This window comes from Botrytis sinoallii (assembly GCF_014898435.1).
Source record: "Botrytis sinoallii strain Bc 23 chromosome Unknown BSIN_001, whole genome shotgun sequence".
NCBI classification, from domain to species: Eukaryota; Fungi; Ascomycota; class Leotiomycetes; order Helotiales; family Sclerotiniaceae; genus Botrytis; species Botrytis sinoallii.
The window spans coordinates 5,987,986-6,011,866 of record NW_024066028.1 but is presented as its reverse complement, the minus strand read 5'-3'; the positions used below and the strand labels follow the sequence as shown (position 1 = coordinate 6,011,866).

The 23,881-nt window shown below is 41.6% G+C and overlaps 6 protein-coding genes across 6 annotated transcripts; 3 read left to right on the top strand and 3 right to left on the bottom strand.

Annotated features, from left to right (window-relative positions):
- Positions 1-956: 956 nt before the first annotated feature.
- EAF02_001221 (uncharacterized protein) lies at positions 957-2,972 on the bottom strand. The gene is made up of 5 exons (XM_038897269.1): positions 2,643-2,972; positions 2,556-2,587; positions 2,409-2,500; positions 2,105-2,305; positions 957-2,058 (listed from the first exon to the last, which is right to left on the bottom strand). The coding sequence occupies exons 1-5, from the start codon at positions 2,706-2,708 to the stop codon at positions 1,214-1,216; spliced, it is 1,236 nt and encodes a 411-aa protein (XP_038764128.1). The 5' UTR covers positions 2,709-2,972; the 3' UTR covers positions 957-1,213.
- Positions 2,973-3,172: 200 nt separating this feature from the next.
- Positions 3,173-3,998, top strand: EAF02_001220 (uncharacterized protein; the record flags this gene model as incomplete). Its single annotated transcript, XM_038897268.1, has 3 exons — positions 3,173-3,215; positions 3,283-3,500; positions 3,561-3,998. The coding sequence occupies 3 exons, from the start codon at positions 3,173-3,175 to the stop codon at positions 3,996-3,998; spliced, it is 699 nt and encodes a 232-aa protein (XP_038764127.1).
- A 340-nt stretch (positions 3,999-4,338) lies between these two features.
- EAF02_001219 (uncharacterized protein) lies at positions 4,339-5,986 on the bottom strand (the record flags this gene model as incomplete). Its single annotated transcript, XM_038897267.1, has 3 exons — positions 4,339-4,467; positions 4,521-5,864; positions 5,963-5,986. 3 exons carry the CDS (start codon positions 5,984-5,986, stop codon positions 4,339-4,341), a joined length of 1,497 nt encoding a protein of 498 aa, XP_038764126.1.
- A 508-nt stretch (positions 5,987-6,494) lies between these two features.
- Positions 6,495-8,936, top strand: EAF02_001218 (uncharacterized protein; the record flags this gene model as incomplete). Its single annotated transcript, XM_038897266.1, has 1 exon — positions 6,495-8,936. One exon carries the CDS (start codon positions 6,495-6,497, stop codon positions 8,934-8,936), a length of 2,442 nt encoding a protein of 813 aa, XP_038764125.1.
- A 6,322-nt stretch (positions 8,937-15,258) lies between these two features.
- EAF02_001217 (uncharacterized protein) lies at positions 15,259-15,807 on the top strand (the record flags this gene model as incomplete). The annotated part of the gene is made up of 2 exons (XM_038897265.1): positions 15,259-15,343; positions 15,410-15,807. The coding sequence occupies 2 exons, from the start codon at positions 15,259-15,261 to the stop codon at positions 15,805-15,807; spliced, it is 483 nt and encodes a 160-aa protein (XP_038764124.1).
- Positions 15,808-19,636: 3,829 nt separating this feature from the next.
- Positions 19,637-23,047, bottom strand: EAF02_001216 (uncharacterized protein; the record flags this gene model as incomplete). Its single annotated transcript, XM_038897264.1, has 5 exons — positions 19,637-19,731; positions 19,840-20,250; positions 20,335-20,731; positions 20,787-22,312; positions 22,372-23,047. 5 exons carry the CDS (start codon positions 23,045-23,047, stop codon positions 19,637-19,639), a joined length of 3,105 nt encoding a protein of 1,034 aa, XP_038764123.1.
- Between the last annotated feature and the right edge of the window lie 834 nt (positions 23,048-23,881).

Sequence of the window (23,881 nt, the reverse complement as noted above, 5' to 3'; positions counted from 1 at the left end):
GGGTTACTATACACATTTGACACAACAGACCCCCTATACTCATCATACTCGCTGACATCTCAACTCCTCAAATTCGTCCTTTGCTTTGGTTATAGTCCAGGGGTACCATCCTATTAACACAATCACGGATTAAATGTCTCGATCAATCGTCGAGAAACCATGAGAACCCATCAGCATGGTATCTCTTCTTACTTACTTCATAAGAATCCCACTTCTCCACCTCTCACTTCCTCACCATCGATATGCGCTCTCCTACTACCCTCCATTTCCCGCACATATTCTCAAAACCCCTTACTCGTTACATTTCAAGAAAATCTCCAACTTCGCGTCTGTCCACCGAAAGTGCTATTTTTCGACGAAAATGCCGACAACGCACAAGCCATATCCATTTCCATTCGCCGCCATGGATTCATCAATGCCTTCGCCCGCACAATTTTATCAACCCCTTGGTTTATCATCTACTTCTCCCCCTCTTCCCCTCTTCCTCTCCTTCCCTTTAACCTCCAAAACTCACCTATGGCCTCCAAGTAAATACATATAAGATCCACTCTTCATCCACTCTTCATCCACTCTTCATCCATTCAAGTCTTTCAAATTTCAACGCTCTTCAGGATTGTAGGAGCATTTATAGGTTTCAAGACATCCATAATCTATCACAGGTCCACAGTTCTCGAAGCAACTCAACGGTCGAAATCCACACGACTTAGCAAGATTAACCAATGATCATAGAACCGGGCATGACGGCCAGTACATCCTCAGCGCATTATACAACAATCTACGTAAACATCGAGTGAGCAGTATCAACTATCTTTCAACAAAACCTTAGATACCCATACTCGTTCGGGTAATCATAGCAGACATATAAAATCATGTCATCTTGAAGATTCGTATAGTAAAAATTCACAAATTTATTTCAAGTCACATCACAAAATGCAATATCTCCCTCGTGTCTCTGGCACACCTGTTAATTTAAACATGTACAATTTTTAATTCATTTCAAATTATCCCATTACCACTACTGCCAATTGTATCCGCAAACCATGGTATATTCGACAATCTTGAATTTTGCGTCCTTCGTTCTCCGATGCGATAAAAGCTCCTCCCCACTTCATTATATCAGTACATATCCTACATCCCCAACTTCGCTCGCAATCACCAACCCTGGAATAGACATTTATTTCCAATCCTGAATCCCCCTTCCTTTCTTACCGTCTCAAGCACCCGCACTATCCTGTCTCAACATTTCGGCAACATCCGCATCCAACCCCTCCATAGCATCCCCTCCCATCTCCGGAAAATCATCATTCAATTTCCTCTTCTTAATGCTACTCATCGAGTTGCTGCGTCCATAACTAGTAGAAACACTACTTAGCAAATCCAAACCGGAAGTTGGTGACATGGACATAGATTGGGATGTGTAAATCGAACCATTAGTAGCAGCCGCCGAGGAATTGAGGTCAAAGTCTGGAAGTGACTCTTGTTGAGTGGTTTCTTCCTTCATGGGGCGCAATGGAGGTGACAGAGGTTCAACTTCCGGACGATCAGGTTCGGATTTAGGAGTACCCATTTGGTTTCCTGGACTGCCATCTGCGGGTGTGCTCTCGCTGCTGTTTGCGAGACCCTGCATAATACTGTCTTCCACATCCCTCTTTTTAATGTCGATTTCGTTACGTCGCGAGGAGAGCAGATTAAGCTGAGCCTCTTCTTCTGTTAGGGCATTACGATTTGTCTCTAGCAATTTCTCCAGTCCTTCGATCAGCAAGTTACGCGATTTAATAACTTCAGCCACAGCTCCTTCGGCGTTGGCCAAAGTCTTGAGAAGGCCATTGAGTCGAGCAGCATAGACTGGCGCAGACGGAGTTGGCGTATTTGGATTTGTGAGCTTTTCGTAATCATTGTTCGCCGAATTCGTAGAAGTCTTTGTAGAAAGTACCAATTTGGATATTGTTTGCTGGGGTCCTACAAGAGGTTGAAGTTCGCTTGGCGCCGACGATGAATTGTTGGAGAAAAGGGATCCGCCCAATCCTTTCCTGTTTGAGGATCTTGATTTCTCTAGTTCTGCGATTATCAGTATAAGCTATTTCAAATCCGCAGACTGACCTACCCTCGATTCGAGCCTCGACCGCCTCTTGTATAGGAATTTCGAAAATCTGTCTCTGTCTCCAAACTTCCACGACTCTCTTCAACTTATTTTGGACATCACTTGTAGCTCCCTTATAAGCTGTAGCTGTAGCCTCTGCGATTACGGGAGAAAATGCAATGAGAAAATCATCCTTGCGCCGAGCTTTGGATTGTTGTGCGACTTCTGTGAAAGACATAATCATTAGACATGATTTAGATAATTGTACCATATGTTTGCACATTTTGGGGGGTAAGGATGAATTCGAGTTAAAATGAAGATAACTTACCGTTTGCGAGGTACACCAGGTTCAATCTCTTGTTACTTCCAGAATCCTTCAATTTTTGAAGCCAAAGTTGTCCAGTACGGTCGGCATATCTCCTAGACAAAGGATAAGCACATTGAAAAGTCGACGAGATCAATAATATCTGCTTACCTATGAAACATAATCCATTGCGCAACGGTGACCTGAAGATCATATTAGTCGGCCATTCATTACCTGGGATCCAAGAGCGGTACTTACAATACTCTCCTGTGTCTCGTTCAAAGCGGAAAGTTTTGCCAGAACGGCATCATCGTTGTAGGCCATGTTTCTTACTTGGGACTTGATGGAAAGGAATGGCGAGTATTCAAAGGAGTTTTTGTTTGTATTCAAGTGTTTGCTTGTCGGCGTCTGCTTGCTCAATTGAATTTACAAGGTAAAAGAACGGCTTTGTTATACAGCAGCAATCCAGATTTCACTTATTAAATGGCGAAAAACAATTGATAAAAAGATGAAACTTTCCAGAGATAATCTCCAGATATTGATGATCTTTTATGTCTACTCGATTTGATGTGAAAAGGGAAAACTCAGTTGAATTGTGAGTTCTTATGTTGTTTACATCTGGAGTTCGTTCTCAAGCTCTCCAAATAATCCTTAGTGTCGGTAACTTCCGTACTAGCACCCCGGCTTTAGGCGCATGTGTAATTGGCATTCGGTATCATCGTATTGGGAACAGACAGCTTGCGATTTCGAATCAAGAGTTACACATAACCAATACTTCAGATTTCAATATGGCCGATAGATTCCCTTCTCTTGAGGACTTTGACTCTGGTGGTAAGTTCAATTTTGAGAGATTAAATGAGAAGTAATGTGTACGCTTTATTAACAACACGATTTACAGCGCAAACAACTCAAGGCGACTCTACTTTCGAAGGAGGTGCCGATGATTTCCTGAGTCGTGAGAAGGCCCTTTTGGGTGACGATGCGGATCAATTTGCTACTGGCAATGACAATGCCGCATTTGTAGAGGATGGTGATGATGATTTATTGGGTGGAGGTGGAGGAGAGGATGTTCATGAATTTGAGAGTTCTTTCCCTGCCATTGATACTCGCAATGAGGTATATCATCTTCCCATCACTAGTTTCGTTTTCAAGGGAAGCTAATACTCACAAAATTAGAATGTTTCACCAAGCGGACAAATCACCAGCACATACACCAATTACCAGCCCCAAGTTTCCGACGAAGAAGAGCCAGAGGTCATCAAGCAATGGCGCGAACGTCGAGATCTCCAACTTCAAGCGCGTGAGGAGAGATCCGAAGAAAAGAAGCAAGAAACTATCAAGACTGCCCAACAAAACATTGATGATTTCTACGAGAATTACAACACCAAAAAAGAGAAGACCATTGCGCAGACTCGTCGTGAAGCTGAGGAGTTTTTAGCAAGCCGAGAAGATACATCTGCTGGTGGAACTAGCTGGGAGCGCATCGCGAAATTGGTTGATTTGAGTGGAAAGGGTGCTAGAGGTGGTGCAAATGGTACTGGAAAGGAGAAGTTCAGAGAACTATTGATGAGCTTAAAGAAGGATGAGAAGGCGCCTGGTGCTACTGGATATTAGAGGGTGTTGGTTGGGTGGATTGGGTGATCTCTCTATGGACTTGTAAGATCGTACAAGATGGTTGTTTATTTCGTTCAAGAATTGCCTAATCGGATCTTCTGGGCAAAGGGGCGTTAAAAATGAATGGCACAGACACGCATACCTATTAAAGATTTGTTTATAATACCTAACATTGCTCCTAAATGCTGGACTTTGAAATGTGATTACTATTTACTTATTGTGAAAGTTATAATACCATTGCTGGTTTCAAGCTATTCTTTTAAATTGCACGGCGTGTTTCTTTTGTACATTATTTCGTTAATCCCTCCGCCATCTACCCCTTCCCATGATTCACAGACACTTATTCCGGATCACCGTAATTCTCATCCAACGCTCTTTGTCTTTCTTGTTCCTCAAATTCCTTCAATGCAGCCTGTCCTTCCTCGGTGGTGGCATCAATAATTTGTTCCTCGAGTTGCAACATACCGCCCTAGATATGTGTTAGCAGGTCAAATGAACACAGACACTGCGATATGAACTTACCTCGCTGAGCTGGCCTACAACTTCTTCTGCTTGTTCGACGCTCATTTTGCCTAACACCTTATTGACTTCATCCAAGCTACCACTTTCCAAAGCTCGTTGCAGTCCAGGTGGAAATGCATCGAATAATTCTCTCGATTTAATCACCTCCGGATCCTCGCTTGTTGCAGGTGGAACAGTAATGTTGATAGTGGTACCAGGATCAACAGCATGAAGTTGAATTTGCTCAACTCCACCTTCGGTGCCCTCTTCAGCTGCTCTCTGCTTCTGGATTTCCCTAGCTCTAGTACGAACTCTATCAAATGTTGAGTTGACATCATCGAAGAAGACCTTTTGGGCTTGGTGACCCTTAGTAGTGATACGCTTAAAGAACAAACCAACACCATCCTTTCCTAGGGCTCTGCAGTATTGAAGCAATAGAGCTTGGTGAACACATTGCCTAGCATAGTCATCCTTGTTTGCGATTGCAGAGTTAAATGCCAAAACGAGTAAGCCATCGGTCTCTCTTTCTGCAAGCACTGACGGATTTGAGGAGATGTACTGAAGACATGTACGATAGTCACCCATCTTAATTTCTGCAAATTTCTTTCCAAGCTCGCTAGCTTCTACATCATCATCTTCTTCTTCTTCTTCGTCTTCATCAACATCTGCATCGGCTCCCGAGGATTGCTCGCCGGGCTTCGAGCCATCCTTATTGGCGAGGGCATGAGGATTCAGGACTTCTACAGCTTGGACCTTCTCTTTGGGCTTCTTCGATTCTGTGGCCGTTGGTTTTGGGTCTGCCTTTGCTACAAAGGAGCTGTCAAATCCAGTATGTATACTCTCACTAGTAATCTTCTTGCTCTCCTCTTTCTCTAAAGTCTCCAGTTCGACCGCAAGTTGTTTTTGAAGGTCCTCAACCCTCTCTTGATGTACTTTGATTTCGGCGAGATACGCCTCGAATCGATTTTCTGGTTTGTCCTCATCGACCTTTGTTTTAACTTGGTCAATAAGCGCCGCCATCATCTTAGAGTATGTTGGTGGTGCCTCCTTGACATGAGTATGTACCCCTTCTGGAGGTGGAGGCGGAGAGTCATCTTCGCCAGTTGATTCCATCAATGCTTGAAATGCAAGATCATCCGGACGTTTGTCAGTCTGAGGACTGTAAGATTTTAAAGCAACCAGAAGGGCGTTTATCCTCTTGAGAAGTCCATCGTTGACGATTCGCTCATACTTGTAGGTATCTATTTTGTTCTTTCTCTCATATCTCTGCTGATGAATTTGATTTTGCTTTGCTCGGATGAAAGAGCGCTTATCAACATTGGGGTGAACTTCAACATCTGAGTCGTCGCTCAACTCGAGTGCATCCTGATATTTTGTCAGCCTTGAACCTTCAGCCTTTCGAAGTGGGGGATGGACGACGATGAGGGGTATGTGTTCCAATATTGTATATGGAATGATCTTACCCATTTGCTATAGTTTATCGGCATGTTGGCGATAGTTCAGAAAGTATTCGTGATTGTAACTCTTCAATATTCTTGGAGTTGTGTTGTTGAATATTTTTGAAGCTGTTTTCAGATTTCCTTTCTATCTATTTCGTATAACTCTTTGAATCGAATGTTCTACAACAATTATCCTTTGCGCCCAAACATTCCAGCCGAGCTCAAGCCAACAGCGTCCAAATCTAGCCCCACGTTTAGCTTTCATAAGCCGTGAATAAATGTTGTGATTGGTTGCATAAATAAGGTGATTGGAAGGAAGCGATGACGGAAACTAAATCTACCAGGTAGTAATAAATCTAAATATGCTCCTAGTAAATAATGTTAGGTTACCCGTTTAGAAGGAAAACTCTCAACCTTCGATTATTTTCAACTCGTTTGAAACATCCATAATCTTTATACTCCCACGCAATAATGACAGTTCGGCGATTATATCTTTCACAGCTTCATCGGTGAATTCAGCGGATGTAGTACACAATCCGTGCATCAAAACTCAACAATGCGGCGCACCTTGACAGTAGGCAATGGTTGGGGAGGGGCCTCGATCTGTGATATAGCTTTTAAGCAAGTTTCAAAACCCATTCCAGCTCCCGCGGCTTCAAGATGGACTCCCTCCGGACCTTCTCTGGTCGCAAAACGATTTTTATCTGGCTTCAAAAATTCGCCATCGCCATTGAGCCCCGCGTCTAAGCCAGCCCCACAACTATCTACAAGTCGTCTTCTCCAACAAACAAGAATTGGGTTATCATCTCCATGGCGGCCGGCAATATCTCAATTACGACCTTTCAACAGTGCATCGCCTTTGCAAGATTCCCCAAAGGGCTCAGATAGACAGGATCATATCACACGAGAACGACAAAGGCGCGAGGAAGAGGAGGAAGATAATATTGATGAACAAGGAGATTTCGCACGAAGTGAGAAAGCCTCTAAAGCGACACAGGTCAATTTGAGCGCAAGGTTACAAAGTAGTGGGAAGAAACAAGGAAATACAGCTGCTTTTGGTGAAATATGGAGATTACTCAAAATTGCTCGACCGGAGGCGAAATGGCTCGGTCTGGCTTTTGTATTCCTGCTGATATCCTCATCAATCACCATGTCAATACCGTTCTCCATTGGAAAAATTCTCGACTTGGCTACTAAAGACCCTTCGGAAGGCGAAAAACTCTTTGGGCTAGACATTTCTCAATTCTTCATTGCTCTCGCCTGCGTTCTGACTATGGGCGCTGCTGCTAACTATGGACGTATCATTATATTGAGAATTGTTGGAGAAAGAATTGTAGCCAGACTTCGATCACAATTATACAGGAGAACTTATGTACAAAATGCGGAATTCTTTGATGCCAATCGAGTTGGAGATCTTATTTCTCGATTGAGCTCAGATACGGTTATTGTTGGAAAGAGTATTACTCAGAATCTCTCGGATGGTTTACGAGCCATTGTCAGCGGAGGTGCCGGATTCACAGCTATGGCATGGGTGAGCTTAAAGCTTACAAGCATCCTGTGTCTCATGTTCCCACCTGTTGCAATCGGTGCATTCTTTTATGGTCGAGCGATCAGGAATCTTAGTCGAAAAATTCAAAGGAATCTGGGAACTCTGACCAAAATTGCCGAAGAGAGACTCGGAAATGTTCGCACGAGTCAAGCCTTCGCTGGTGAGACACAAGAGGTTGGCAGATACAATCAACAAATCAAGAAGATATTCTCATTAGGAAAGCGAGAAGCATTGATCAGTGCAACATTCTTCAGTTCAAGTGGATTCTTCGGTAACATGACTATCTTGGCATTACTATACACTGGTGGCTCTATGGTTAAGAACGGTATGATAAGTATCGGTGAATTAACATCCTTTTTAATGTATACAGCTTATGCTGGGTCAAGTCTGTTTGGTGTCTCCAGCTTCTATTCGGAACTCATGAAGGGAGTTGGTGCTGCCAGTCGTCTTTTCGAGCTTCAAGATCGAAAGCCTACAATTCCTGCAACTATTGGTACTAAGGTTAAGTCTGCACAAGGCGTCATCAAATTCAATAACGTCTCTTTCGCCTACCCAACTCGACCAGCAGTCACGATTTTCGACGGTCTCGACTTTGAAATTCCTTCAGGGACCAATGTGGCAATTGTCGGACCCAGTGGCGGAGGAAAATCTACTATCGGTTCACTTTTGTTACGATTTTACAACCCTACAGAGGGAACGATTACAATCAACGGCCAAGACATAACCAAAATGAATGGAAAGTCTCTTCGCCGTCGTATTGGAATGGTTGGTCAAGAGCCTGTTCTGATGTCTGGCTCAGTTGCCGAAAATATTGCCTATGGAAAACCCCATGCCTCAAGGTCTGAGATTATCGCAGCTGCACGAAAAGCAAATTGTCAATTCATTGGCGACTTCCCTGAAGGTTTGGATACACAGGTTGGAGCACGCGGTGCCCAATTATCCGGAGGACAAAAACAGAGAATCGCAATTGCTAGAGCTTTGCTCAAGAATCCTGATATCCTTATACTAGACGAAGCAACGTCGGCTTTAGATGCCGAATCCGAAACTCTGGTTAACTCTGCTCTTGCGGCGTTACTTAGAGGACATAATACAACAATTTCAATTGCCCATCGTCTTTCAACTATTAAGCGTTCCGATCACATTATTGTTTTGGGCAATGATGGAAAGGTTGCTGAAACTGGAACCTACAATACTTTATCTAACAACCCCAACTCGGCCTTTTCGAAATTGATGGAATGGCAAATGAGTGGAGGTGATGCAGCTGACCACAGACCCGTTGAATTAGAAGGTCACTTCACAGAGTCCGAGGAAATCTCGGACGACTTGTCGCGTTTGAGTGAGTCCGATGCTATTGAGGGGGAAGCTATCGAGGAAGGAACAAAGGAGCGAAAGGAAAACAAAACCAAGACAGAAGCTGTTTTGGAAAAGACAAATAACAGAGCTCAGTAGATCAAGAGAGAGTTAGCAAACGAATTAGAAGGAAATGTATGGATATTAGCCTTCGGTTTCTTGTTTATTCTTGAGGCGTTTATAGAGTACGTGGGTATAGTATGGGGCTCTTCACGGGCCCCATTTACCACTCAGCGGAGACATAGGAGGAGGGTTAATTACTAGCGAGGGTTTGATACCGGCTTGTTATAGTTATAGGTATATCCCAAAAGGGAGAAACACAATTGTATTATACTCCACTCATATGATAATGTATTGAGTTGTACACTTTTCTTGAACAGTCTATGGCTTCTATCTTTTTGCTATGCTACGCGTCATCTCTATATTTTCCTGTACATGTTGGGCTTCGTGGGACTACCTATTGCAATTATCAGCATTGATACAGACTTTCGAAATAGCGGATCTAAAGTCTAATAGGTTCGAATGTTTGAGGGCTGAATAGATATTCGAGAAAAGGAAAAATCCGATAGTTGGTGTACTGTTCGGTGCATGGACTGACAGGACACTTCTCAACTTACAGAATTTTTAACCAAATACATTTTTCAATTGTTTGATATCAGGATCTACCTTAATTTTGATATTCTTTCATTATTCAATTTCTAATGAATTTTTTTACAAACATCGAGCTGCCCGACAATCGAACAATATATTGGGTTTTTAGCGGAGCAATATTCTTACCATGCTCAATACTCCGGGTCTCCTGTTTTCTCTTTCGTTAAGTGCTATCGTACATCTGGTTTTTTCACTGTGGAAATCCCGAGATTTTCTAGGATCCGATTTACTTTCTTTTCTGTGCTCTTCAGTTTAGCCTCTTCAACGTGTACTTTCAAGCCTGAGCCAGAATACCTGGTATTCATTGTCGTTACGCTCTTGGGACGAGCTTTGTGTCTTGGAAAGTGACTAACGAGTTCGATCTTTTAGAAATGTATTACTGAACGCCCATCTGGACAAATTCTACCTGTTTACAACCACCGTTCACTAGAATCTCTATTCGGATAATGATTCTCCAAGATTCTACCTCGTGTCTAAAGTGGGGTGTTAGCAGTTCGTAGATGGCAGGTCTAGTTGCAGTCATGCAGGATATACCTGCTCCTAGAACTGAGCACTTGTCTGCCAGAAATAGATACTGACATGGATATTACTACGCGCATTTGTGGTTGCATTCAATACCTACAACCAAGGCTAAGTATTTCCCTAAGAGTATGACCCGAATGTTGACCTATTTGGAGACAGGCTCACACATGCTATCAGTAGAAAAGTAGTGGCACCACCTCTCCCCCAGTCTGTCTTTACAGAGACAGACACTACGTCTTCGTGTAATGTTCAATCTGATGCGGAACGTGATAGAGCCTATCACCATAGATGGTTTTACCCTACGATCAAAATGATTGCTACAAACCCCTTCAGTACTAGTCCATCATAAAGAAGCGGCTTAGTCTAGTGCAGTACACCCAGTAACGGAATTTTGGATCGAGAAATATATCAAGTCTCATAATGAAATGAATAAATCTGGTAACCTTACCCAAACCCGCAAATTTGCAATAACCGCGCGCCCAGTGACTTTTTTGCTGTTGGCATGCTATCATGAGAATCTTCTTTTTCTTCTGTTCAACTTTTAATCAGGCTGTGGGCATTCGATATGCCCACATCGACACTTTGTAAAGCGGGATGTTTTGATAGCAGCTGTTTTGTGGGTTTTGTTGTTTTCTAAGTTTGATATGTAGGTTTTTAAGTGGACTATGTTAATGGGATCTCCATCTGGTCGTCCAGCTCAGAGTCATATACGTTTTAGTGGAGTAGAAACTCAACCATCAGATCGTGATCTTTAGCGGATTGCGCGACTTTAAGAAAACTGTTAGTAGTGATGCACCTTTTTGACAAATAGTTTCTAGTTTGAGGGGCTGGTTTCTGGTTTTGCCTCTAGGTAGTAGAGGAATCTAGTGCGCAAAACTAGGACCAATGAAAGGGGGCTAAGCGAGGGCTCGGAAAATCTTGCAGCTTGACTATTTAATATAAGAACTCTGCCATGACTAGCTTTTTAGATGACCCGTCTCACTCTTGGAACTTCTCCTTCAAGCCGTCATTATTGAAAAGGTCCAGCTTAGGGTTAGATATTCCGTACCAATATGGCATAAACCCTACACACAATATACCTCTCATAGCATCTTGCCAATGATCCTAATTGATCCTAAAATACATGTATCCACCCTCTAATCTGTGCGATGTACAGAAATCATGATCCAGTTCGTTATGAAGGCAACGCTTGAGAGTCTGTTTGGATACTTACAGATCAGCTCCGATAGGGCATTGCGCTCCCCCGATAGACGCGGGTAAATGACCCAGAACGAGCCAGATTTTGCTTGTGGGGAAACAGTCGGATTAAGATCCTCTTCGAGTCCAATAATCTGATTCAATCGAGATCTTTCAAATAAGAAGAAGGGGTCTTTTAGCCGATTAGTGCTAAGCCTTGCCTGTCAGTCAGTGAACTGGTTTGAGATTCACTAATCCCTAAACCTGGTGATACGCCGTTGCAAATCTTATTCGTTCACTGGGAGTATATGTGATGAACAGCCATTTTAGAGATGTTTCTATCATGTCTTGACACACTTAGAATAAAACTCGCCCCTTACCCTCAATACGACCCCCATCTCAAATTGAGCAATGCAGTTTTCTGCTCTTTAGCCACCGGGGTATAGCTACCTAGATAGGTGCTGCTTACACCACTGCATTCAATCCAATCTCTCACGCACGAACAATCGATCATTGCCAAGAACATTCCACCTGAGCTGAAAGACATTGATTATCATTGTGCCTCGAACGGACTTCACGATATTCGATCGCATGAAGGGGAAAATCCCTGGCACACTTTATGATATTGTGAAAGCTCTTACTTCTTACAAGGATTTTGATGCAGACATTGTTAAGGTGATTTAGGATGATTCAAAATAGCCATCTTGACTCTACAGCCGCCGGAGGAGAGTACCAGGTGTAAGATTTCGATATTTTGTTCAGCTCCTCAATGAGCCTTAAATTTAGACGTCAAGTCAACTTCCTGAATGGAAAATTCCCAGTCTTCCTATTGAAACACGTTCTTCAATCCTCTTGCTTCCTTCCAACACTTTTTGCTATCTTGTCAAAACGAATGAAGTGACGACGCCAAGTTACAGCTCTGATCTAACTTTGGGGCCGTCGTCGCTGGTTTCGCATGTAATTTCCGCCCAGAATATACAGCCATGTCATGTTCTCGCCGTTTCACGATCATCATCGTCCGTGTTAGTATCATCTCCTCTCGGAGTTCATCCAAATTTAACACACTTTTGACTAGTCGGTAGCAGGACGCTTGTCCCTTATGATTTTCCAGGCGTTCTTAAGAAGTATATGATAGGACCTTGCGGCTTTACCCCGCTTGAAGTAGAAGTTTCGTTTAGTCTCTATAGGTAATTACATGAAGCCATAGCAATATCAACATACTCCTCAGCAATAGCGCTACTCTAACCCCTCACCCTACGAGGTGGGAAAAAACAAGATAGATGGTCAATGAAAACCATCGCATTGACTTGATATATGAGGCTGGCAGTTCTTGATTACAAGATTGATCAGTTAGGTCGATATTTAGACTGTGATTTTGACCTTGCATCATACGATGTAGTAAAATTGGCTTTCTGTCTGAATTCCGGATGTTTCCACTCCCGATTGCTTGTTTGAAGACCATATAATGGAATATCTTGTGGGTGTCTGTATGAACATGATTAGACTTTATCGGAGTCAATATCCAAGACGTTTAAACTCTGACTAAAGTATGAATACTTGGCACCGGGCTGCAACTTCCGCCGCCAAGGACATTCGTTACCTGTCAATATGGTTAGTGGGGATGAATGGAAGATCTCGATCAGCTGTTTTGTCTCCAAAAATTGACTCTTGGTTTCTATGATTGGTAAATTCTCTAGACTTATGCCGTTAAAATGTTACTGTGACTTCACTTATTACGTTGCCTGAGAAGTTGAGGTTACTTAACAATGACTGGCTCTGTAGTAGCTTCTCTTCTGCAGAATAGAATGAATCTGGAAGACCACTAGTGGGTGCACGAACTGATGGGAGATTTCCAGAAGTGACTTGGCAATATCTCTTGAAGCATTTGTTTAAATACTTTAGGATTCTGTATAATGATTAATTATAATTTGAACAATCAAATGATTGATTTGGCATTAGAAAATAGAAAAACAAATTGGTTATAACTTTTAAAAGTTGAGGTGTGTCCCGTCACTCCACACACTCACTTATGAAACTTGAGTCCTTGCTTCAGAAAAGAAATTAGAACATCTGCAATAGGGTACATAGCAACCTCAGTTGAAAGGTCAACTTTTGGAGCTAACGCTTACTTATCACGAACGATTCGGTCTTTATTGAAGTGGCTCGCCTTATCGGGATGGGTAACTCTACCCGACTATACAACATCACTTGAATCGTGGTCTCAAAATTACCCCGCACCAAGAGAGCAGCCAACCAAAGTTAATCGGTATCGCATAAGGCTATTCAGAGAAAGCAAATCTAAACTTACTGCTAATAGAATCAAAATGCGCGAGCAAGTGCAATACTTTAGAACATATAAGAATGAATATGCGTTGATTTGGCGTCAACGCAATTGTATTCCGTGCATGTGCTTTTAGTTTAAATAAGCTGCTGTTCTCTGAGCAAGTTCATGTCAGGAAGAGGCTGTGAGAGGAACACTCTGGAATCTTCTGAGCAAAGGATTGGTGTAAGGTTGACTTCGCTCCCCTTCTATTGAAGTTCAGCGTATTTAAGTGAATGAATCGAGTGATCTCCTCCTCGGTCACTTCAGGGGTTTTGTTTCTCGTGAAAATCATCATCTCCCATAAGTGCCGACTATGAGCACTGATGTGGTCCGTGCAATACACCTTGAATAATAAAGCCTGGTTGGTCAGAAATTTAAGTCACATTACTTATGAAGCGGAATCTTGATTCTGAATTTAGATTTTAGATAATTGGAAGGACACTGAGGATTTAGAACCAGTATGTTACTCACTACAACTCGGATTCTTGAAATAAGAATGATATTGATTGGATTGTATGTCAAAGAATAAACATGAATGTCTAATCAAGTTTTAGGAATCCTAACAATTTGGTTGGTCAATAAGATCCATTGGCACTTAAGGGATACATTGAGGTCAACGCTGTGTTCCATTTTTTATACATTTTAGGGGTCTGTGCTGTGGGGTGCTTGGAGGTTCGGTAGTCATGATGCTCATGTGGAGACTGATGCGCGGATCTTTTTGGCCACTCGAGCCTCTGAGACTGATCTGTTCTTGGTGGCAAATCCAACTAATGCATAACAACAACTTCTCCCACAACCCTTATGATAATCCCAGGCACTGAGACAAAAGCTTTGATATGGTTCTCCCAAATTAACGGTGAGTCTAGTCATCAAATTGGCTCGGACGCTTGCAAGCCAACCGTATTTGCCATGCTCACCGCAGTGCGAAAGATCTCTGACATTGGTATTGTGACTTTGGGATGTCAATTCTATTATGACTCGAGTGATTAAAGCAATACTAATGCCTTGCTCAATTGACAACATGGGATGCTAGACATCAATTGAATTCCCGATATCGATGTTGGGAAACTTTATCGATTTGAGAGCAAAGCGTGCCAAGATGAGGCAAATTCACAAAATGCGGGGGTTGTGTCGATTACATTGCTTTATCATAGACTGATTAGCAGCGATCTTTCCTTCTTACGGCTTACTGCTGATAAAGATTTCGGCTCGTCACTCTGAATGCCAATCATAACTCTTGGGTCAATTGTGAGGGGATTCGCCAAGCATCACATTCTGGGGAAATTATGCTTACTCAATGCAGCATGATGTAGAGCCAAGTGAATGTTGGTCGTTATCTATTCGTCTCGCTTCGTGAGTGTGCAACCTCAAGTACATGTTTGACCAACAGGAGCCGTTACCTAGAGGCGAAGGGCACAGTAGTCATGTTGATAGGTTCACAAAATGATTGTTCTGTCGATCATCAAGCCCGGACGTCTGCGTCGACTCGAGAATTTAGGCAGTATGACGTCTAGACCTTGTTGGGACAAGGTCTCGCGTTAAGACATGATGATCAGATCTAATGACATTAACTCAGCCCTTCGGGAGTCAGTGAGTATCTCACAAGCAAGTATATATAGAAGCCTGTACCTTCGATTTACAAATTTAGATTATTATTCATACCATCAAGCAAAACAAAACATACACAACTTCGATACTCAAACAACATTCATTACGCACACAAACGCGTATCATACACAACTAGCCATCATGGACTCCAGACTTCAAACTGTCGGCGAGCAAAACGCTCTCTTCGCAGATCCATTCGCAGAACAGGCCATTGGGTCACCACTCAGTATGTTATTTCCTTACTCAACTCTTTCATGACTATTGTCAATTCAGAGACTAACCCACTATCTAGAGAAAACCAATACAAGCACAAGCTCCTCCTCACACCTAGACTCTCCTTTCGATGATTTTGCACAAGATTGGAAGACTACAACCCACGAACGAGACAGTTGGGCGACACGTGAGAGACGACGTTCTACTGCGTTCGGAAATATCAGCAACTCTGCTTTCATGGGCACTCACCACGAAGCCAAACATGGCCGCAGCGGTAGTTCATCACAACCACGAAAAGGATCTGTTTTAAGCATGTGGTCAGACTCGAACGATGAGGAACCTGATGATCTCCTAGTTAGAGTATCGAGCAGGAAGTCCGAGGGGTCTGAGAGGGAAAGAAGAGGAAGTGTGTTGAGTTTATTCTATCGCAAGAAGGACGAACAAGGAAAGGATATCATCAATTCCGAGGGACGCTAAGACATATCAATTTTGACAGTGGATAATAAGCTTCTGTTTGGACTGTTGTATATGGCGAATCTTTGATACCTGGGTAGAGCCCGATTTTTGGGGACGATGATTTACGAGTTTACTTGGCTCACATGTTGTATTATATAAAGAACTTGTACTGTATATTGGTATCCCCTTTGGTGGAACTCGGGATGGAATACCGAAACATTTGGATTGTATTATGAATCAAACATTTGAAATTCTCCTTCAAACCTGTTTTTTTATACTGGAGTGAATTATTGAGATGATCTAGGTGCAATAAATACTCATCTCTTCTCTTTTGAACTGTGTCCCAGATATTGATTAAATTTCTCACGAAAAACAAGATTATCCTTTTTGTCTACAATCCAAAAACACTCATTCATCTGATTCTTCAAATTCGAAACTCCTAATCACCACTGCCTTGTCAATTGTAAAGTTTAGCCTTACCTAAATTTGGCCATCTTACTATCTGGAAGGAAAAAGACACCACCACAGATTATACTTTCTTGGCGTGGGTGAAAACTTTCATGCCGTTATCTTTCCTCTACTATCAAACCACAAATGCACATGAATTCGAACATGTGCCAGTAAACACTAGCTGCAGCACGTAAGAAAAAACCAAAAGTACGTACCGCACAACGTACTAAGAACATGGGGAATCAGCCAGCCCCACGGACCCTCCGCAAACTCTATTTCCCACGGACTCGTTTTCGTGTCCACTTTATCTACCAGATAGCATCAGCCCTTTTAACTAACTACCAACTTAGTGCCATTCGGGTCTCCCTACTTCCGTTCGTCCAACTGAAATCGAGACGGAGCTTTCCATCGATATTCAGATTGTGAGATGGTATTGGTATCTCTATTTCGGTTTGTTTGAAAACTTAATTCACGCAAGTAAAACATGGCGAAATAACCATCAAAATATGGCGCAATACAAAGAGAGTTTGACTAATGATGAATATGGGCGCGGGGTATTCGCGATATCTTTGCCAAGCCTGTAGTCAACCATCATAGATAAGATAAGGTGACGACGCTGTTGCATTGACAGGTGCGGTGCAAAAGCATGTTTTTGAAGGAAAATTCCGAGGCCGAAACATAAAAAAGGTTATTTGGCCACGTGTATCAAGTACGATATCTTAAAGAAAATGCGGGGGAGAGAGCATTGTCTTGCCTTGAAACATTAAGGTTGGTGGTATGTTGAGTGCATTTAATAGACTAGATACTGTAAAGTAATACGGATTTTCCAGCTATTTAGGGCATTGGAAATGTGATGGTGAGGGTCGTTATCGCACTAGCTGAAATTCTCCCCTTTTCATGATACATTCGCTTATGTTGCTTTCTTCACCTCCTTCACTTAGGAAAACAAAGCGGCCATATTTGACCACCTCTTGATACTTCAAATAATCCGATTGTTTCTTCAAATCTGATGTAAATTGTACTTTTTGATAAGATGCAAGACAATCAAAAGATGGAAAATATTTAAGTCTCTTCGGATTTATGATTCAATCAATTGAAGATTCTAGTGAACTTTGACACCTTTCAAAAGTGTTCCTCTCGTCATGAACCAGCGTCTTTTTCTCTTTGTTGCCAAACTTTATTCGCCTATGTCTTCTCGGCTTATGCTTCGCTCAGATCTGTACACATCCCGATATGCCCCGCAATGTGTATGATCACTGTCATCGGCCCCTGAAGTTTAAGTTTGCATACTCGGCAGATCAATCTTTCAAAATTTCAAACTCCCCAGGATATCTGGACGATTGTTTGGGTTTTCACTGGATCTGGTACCACCGCATCAAGGCTAATTTATTGATTGCAACTCCAAATCGTCCGATCCAATTCGGATTCTAGTGAACTCATGAACAATCGATATCAAAAGTCAGGCGCGGCCTAGGATGGGAGTTGAGTCTTGCTAGGAGAGCATTTGCCACTGTCTAGAAACCATTGATAACCATCCAGTGGATTGTCACCTTACCCAATGGAAAGCATAGGCCATCAAACATGGCGGATGATGAGCTGACACCATGGCCACTTTGGATTCTGGATGGAGAGTTAATTGGGCGGTCGTAACAAAATATTCGGCCTCAAACAGTTTTCTCGGAAGATCAAGGCAAGTACCTGATCATAGACATGAATAAGTTCATCAATATTGATACAACGAATAAGGTTGTGATTCGCTTTGACCAACTTCATTCAGTTGCAAATTTCTCTTTCAAATCACTCCTGATCGGACGTGGTTTTTAAGTAAAAAAGTATTCATCTGAGGGTTGAGGAATGATAAGATATCCCGGGTTCAATCTTACAAAAATGAACGAGACTTGAAGGGATATAGGTGGAGGGACTCAAAAGAGTTGTATATTCAATAAGTGCATAAAAGTTTAAACAGACTGTTTTCCCGTCACATAAACACATAACGTGATGCAGAGGGAATCAGCATTGCTGAAGCTTTACCAAAGTGTGATTATGTGCGTCGTATACGTTGTCTTACAGCCCTTGTACACGAGATTGTTGACACGAAGAGTAAACCACTTGTAAGCCCCTTCATCCTCTCTTTGGGATGTCTCAAAAAGAAATGATTTTACGAAATCGATATAACGCGTGGGACTATTGTGATTGCGCAACGTCAACACAATATATGAGACATTATGATTGTACGATATTGATACCGCATATTATGCACGTGCAACTACACACATAATCTCGGGGCCTCTATGCCCAGAAGTGTAGAGACAAAATAGAAAGCCCTCATAATTTCCTCCTTGTGACCTCAAAACTGCATAGCATCAATACAATATTTGCGATGACATATTATTATTCAAGCACATGATTTGACCTAGCAAAGTAACACTATGCCATGTACTAACTTTCCACAAAAACTAATTAGGAGAATGTTCTCGCAGGCTCAAAAACACATCGAAAAAGCCAAAAAGAATTCAAGAAAGCAATGAAGCGGTCGTGAGAAATACAGAAGTTATCCCGAAGCTTCCTCCACATGAACGACATCAATCGCGCACCAAAATGGAATCATTCCTAATCATTCAAATATCAATCCAAGCTAGAGCGCTAAAAGAGCAGATTGTTTAATCCGAACTGTAATAGTTAAAGCCTTCGATCTGTGAAATCAATTTGGTACATTGGAAGATGCTAACAAAAGGTTTAAAAGGTTTGCTTTGTACACCAAATACAACTTGCCCATCACATGACTAGCTCCCTAGATCCTTAAATTGGCTGTGCACAAATATTCGGAACGGAAAAACCATTTCCCATCGCAGAAATTTTTACCTTGCTCGTAAAAAAGTTACTAAAAATCTCAACTCAACTCCCTCGTTCAAAAATCAATTAAAAATCAATCACAAGAACAAAAGTACATGATTTAAACCTCCAAAAGTAATGGACTAGTGGCGAATCAAACTCTTGTACGAATTCATGATTGGAGGTGGGGAAGTAGAGCAAAATTGAAGTGAAAGTGCTCCGATATTGAATAATAGTAAATCTAAGGAAGGTCTTCAATACAATTTTGTTTATTTGCCCTAGCAATCGTATTTACTTACAATCTACAGGCGAAGAGCATCTGTAGATGGGGATGACTATATATACAAATGAATGACTTAATAACAATGACTAGATAGTAGGAATCATATTCGTTCCTGTGATAACCTTCCTTGGTTGATGGACACTTCATACCTAGCACCTTAGCAGACCTGATCCCCGGGCCACCTAAATCTGATAATAATCTCGAGTAATCTTATTTTGTGTTGTCGTGATTAACGCACTCGATGTCTCTCATACGATAGTGGTGGAAGGAAAATTGAGGTTTTCGTCACATTGAGCTTTTGAGTATTGGGTTCAAGCTCGTACGATCAATATCAAAATTCCAGATTTGACCATTAGCAACCCCGATAGCCACTTGATCGCCTATGGTATCATAACAACATTGAAGAGGATACGACGGTAAAAAAATTATAGGCATCGCTCCGTAGTGAATCCACCCCCGGCTAACCGATAGGGGTTGTAATGACTGACAATCAGGACTTTGCATATCTATAATGTTTTTGATCTTAATAGAACCGATATCTGTTACAAGGTGGCGGCCGTCTGTAGAGAATCTTACAAATTCGACTATTTGTGAGGTCTTGATCTCTTGCCATTTGCAGAAATCAATCCGACGACCAACTCTGCTACCAAACATTCTAGAGACTTTGAGGAATTTAGCGATATTCCATAGCTTTATGGTTTTATCGTCCGATCCAGACACAATTTGCTTGCCACCTGGCGAGAATGCTATAGCTGTAACGCAGTGGGAATGACCTGTAATTATTTTCTCAAGATCGCCAGTAATAGCATCCCATAGCTTGATAATTCCATGAAAAGATCCAGATGCGATTCTCTTACCACCTGAGGAGAATGCTATAGCTGTAACCCAGTCGGATTGACCTATAAATGTCTTCTGAAGATCGCCATTAATAGCATCACATAGCTTGATAGTTCCACAAAAAGATCCAGATGCGATTTTCTAACCATCTGGAGAGAATGCTATAGCTGTAACCCAGTGGGAATGACCTGTAAATATTTTTCGAAGATTACCAGTTATAGCATCCCATAGCTTGATTGTTTTATCATCAGATCCAGAAGCGATTTGCTTGCTATCTGGCGAGAATGCTATAGCTATAATCGAGTCGGAATATCCTGTGAGCGTTCGTATTGAAGAAGCCCATGAGTCTTCCGCTTGAGGGAGCTTTCTGAGCCACACAGGAAGCTTACTCAGGTTGCTCTTCCTTATTATGCTTGTTTCAGGGCTGAAAGCTATCGCAGAGTTATAGATTTGTAAAGGCCAATTCTCTATTGTCCGGTAGTGTTGAGACAAAAAATGGGTGACATCCTGTACCAGCATCGATAAGGAAACGTTCTTCTCTAACTGCGAAAGTCTTCGATTAGAAAATGATTCGGGACATCGAACATATGTTACTCACGTCTGCTATATCTTTTAATATTTTTAACGCCTCAGTAGCGCGTGAGAGTTTGTCTAATAAACTCAGACACTCTAGCCACTCTAAAAACATGGAGCGGAGGAATGTACCGACTACAGCTTGTTCAATAGATGAGTCTTGCAATGGTATCTCCTCCCTGGCGCCTTCAAGGTGTTGTGCCCAGAACGTAGCTGCGTAGTCCAGGCTAGTCATTAGTTGGTTCCCTTCTATGGATTTCCGAGTTGAATCAGGTCGCGGTAAGTCAACAAGATTAGTCTTGAGGGTTTGAGACAAATAAGACAGACAACTGACTGCGATATCATTATGCCCATATAATTCACTAGTATCGAGTATAGATCTTCCATTCTCCCCAGCGAGGTAGTCTCGAGCTGATTGATGAACGAATTTGATATCAGTTCCTCGCACCTTCAAAAATGAAGCACATCGATCCAGCGCTCTAGCAGTATCATATTTAGACAGACCTAAAACGCTATCCACTTCCACTACATTCAGAGGCCGATAGACCAGCATCATCACTCTTAATAATCGCATGCATCCCTTCACAACGGCAGGCTGACCTTTGCTGAGTTCATGAAGTACGCGATTGTAATAAAGATGCAAACCCGGCGGCAAGTCTTGAATTGTAGTCAATGTGTTCTCCCGATGCACACTCTCGAGTCTCTTGCATATCAAGCTTACCCATAGATACGCGTCCTCGGCCTTTTCAGTGAGTTCATTCTGTATCTTTTGACATAGATCTGATCCATAAGAATTACGACGGTCGAGCTCAGCAACTTTGTTAACAATATAAGTTGTTACACCCTGAGAAATATGCGTTGAGTTAAGTTCTAAGCTGATCATCACTTGCTCACATCCAACTAGTAACTCCTGTTCAGCACTATCCAGTGGCCGACTTGTTAACAGCCATTTGATTTTTGATGGATGATCGAGTCCTGTTCGTACAACGAGCTTTAAGAGATCGGTCATACCATCATCTTGGCACTCATCCAGGGCATCTACGATCACGTATATCTTTGGGCACTTGCATCGGTATAACATTTTGTAAAAGATGTCCCATAGCGTTCGCCACGACGTCATCTCTTTATTAAAGCGCTCCTTTCTGGTATCCCAGTGGTCTCGCAGATATTCGATTAGCTCCTTTTGTTGATTCACCAATTGCAGGATTAAACCCTTGATGATTGCTTGAAGGGTGTTGAGCTCATAATCGGCATTTTGAAAGAAGAAATAAGTCACCACGGTCGACTCATCTTGTGGGAATGATAGTCTCTCAATAAGACCAATCGATATCATGGTCTTACCTTTGCCGGCGCCGCCCTTAATCCACAGTAAAGAGACATCGCCTCCGCATTTCCAGCTGATATATTGCGGGTCTTGAAGAATCCAGTCAATGGATTGATAGAGCAACTTGTCCTTATTCTCTTTCAGCCGACACTTAACAGCCAACGTATCAGGACATTGCAAATCGTGGAGACAAGATCGATTGATATCATCGACAGTGACATTCTTAGCTACAACATTTATCAACTACAAAATCATTTATGCTATAACTACGAATTGGAAGGCGTACTGATGTGATTGGTACCAATGAACTGTTGACCTGGGCCGTTGTTCTGGTTGCCAGCACTATTGTTGTTGTTCTGAGTTCCACCACCAGTATTGTTGTTTTGAGCACCACTTCCATAGTGTGCATACGCAGGCATCTGCTCGAAACCATCAGGTAAAGAAGGCTCCATCTTAGCAACCTCCTCAATTGCATTTTCTAACTTTTCTTTTCCTCTTGATGTCATTACTTGTGGAAAGCGAGTTGCCAAGAGCTGCAGGTCGTCCAAAATTCCCCCGATCAAACTCTCCACACGTCCTTTCTTTCCAATTGTCCGAGCAGCTTTTACATATCGATCCCATCTCGAGTCACTGCCTTTTGGCATGACTTTTTCAAACAACTCCTGAAGTTGTATAGCCTGAAGTTGTATAGCCTGAAGTTGAATAGCCTGGATTTCACAATCCTCTAAAGTAGGTGTAAATGCAGCCTTTATCAACTCATCACCCGTTGCCGTGTTGATATATCTTTCAGCATCTTCAAGGAGCTGGGAGATGAGAGGGAGTTTTGTCGCCGATTTCTTGAAGTTCTTTGGGAGACCGGCTTCATCCTCAATAGCATCGTAGACTTGCTTGGTAGTCTCGATAATTGAAATTATCGAAGAGATTATACCGAGGACAAGGCTTGCTTCACCAATGCCTGACATGCTTACTGCAAGAGCTGATATCGTAATTCAGAAGAGTGACGGCAGTAATTCAAAAAGTTTCTTACAAGGCTATGGAGTACACAGTCCGAATGAGATAGCCTTCTAAAAAGAAATGCGTGATTGAAACTAATCTCGACAAAATTTTAGGAGAGGATATAATAATTGTAAACTGAAATAAGCAATACAGTTATTCGAGTAATGAGATAATAGGATTCACATTGAAAGAAAGATCGCAAAAAATATATAAGATGTAAAGTGCGGCCACGTTACAATTGAAGGTGCGAGTTGATATGTAGATAAACAATCCCTGACCTGTAGGACTGTTTGTTATTATAGTGAACCATTGAAACGAATACTTTGAATACATTATATATAAACACTCTTATCTTCCATATAATCTTCTTATTCAATATCTAAAACATGTCATTTAAAATATTGGAATAATTTCAAATATTTATTATATATTATTTTTATTTTACAATATAATTGATAAAATTATATACTTTCTAAATCCTAAATTCCTATTTTTATAATTAAAAATTCTAAAAATGATTTATATTCTATTTTAATAATTCTTTTAAAACAAAGTATTATAAAAATAATTATAATAATTATAAAGTCTTATTCAATAGTTTTATTACTTCGAGTATAATAATATAATCTAAATTTTATTTATATATTTTAAATATTTCAATATAGCTTTAAGCTTATCAATTCGAATATCAGATAAACTTTTGATAGAATAAGTTATAATATAGATCTCAAAATATCTAGAAAAGTCATAAGAGAAGTACTAATAGTATGAAATTATCTTCCTAGTATCAAAAAAACTAG

Excerpts from the sequence above, each read along its gene's own strand:
- EAF02_001221 (XM_038897269.1), bottom strand. The coding sequence starts at position 2,708 with ATGGCCTACAACGATGATGCCGTTCTGGCAAAACTTTCCGCTTTGAAC. Across the intron at positions 2,306-2,408 it reads CCTGGTGTACCTCGCAAACG|AAGTCGCACAACAATCCAAA; the intron begins GTAAGTTATCTT and ends TGTCTTTCACAG. Across the intron at positions 2,059-2,104 it reads GGTCGAGGCTCGAATCGAGG|AACTAGAGAAATCAAGATCC; the intron begins GTAGGTCAGTCT and ends TGATAATCGCAG.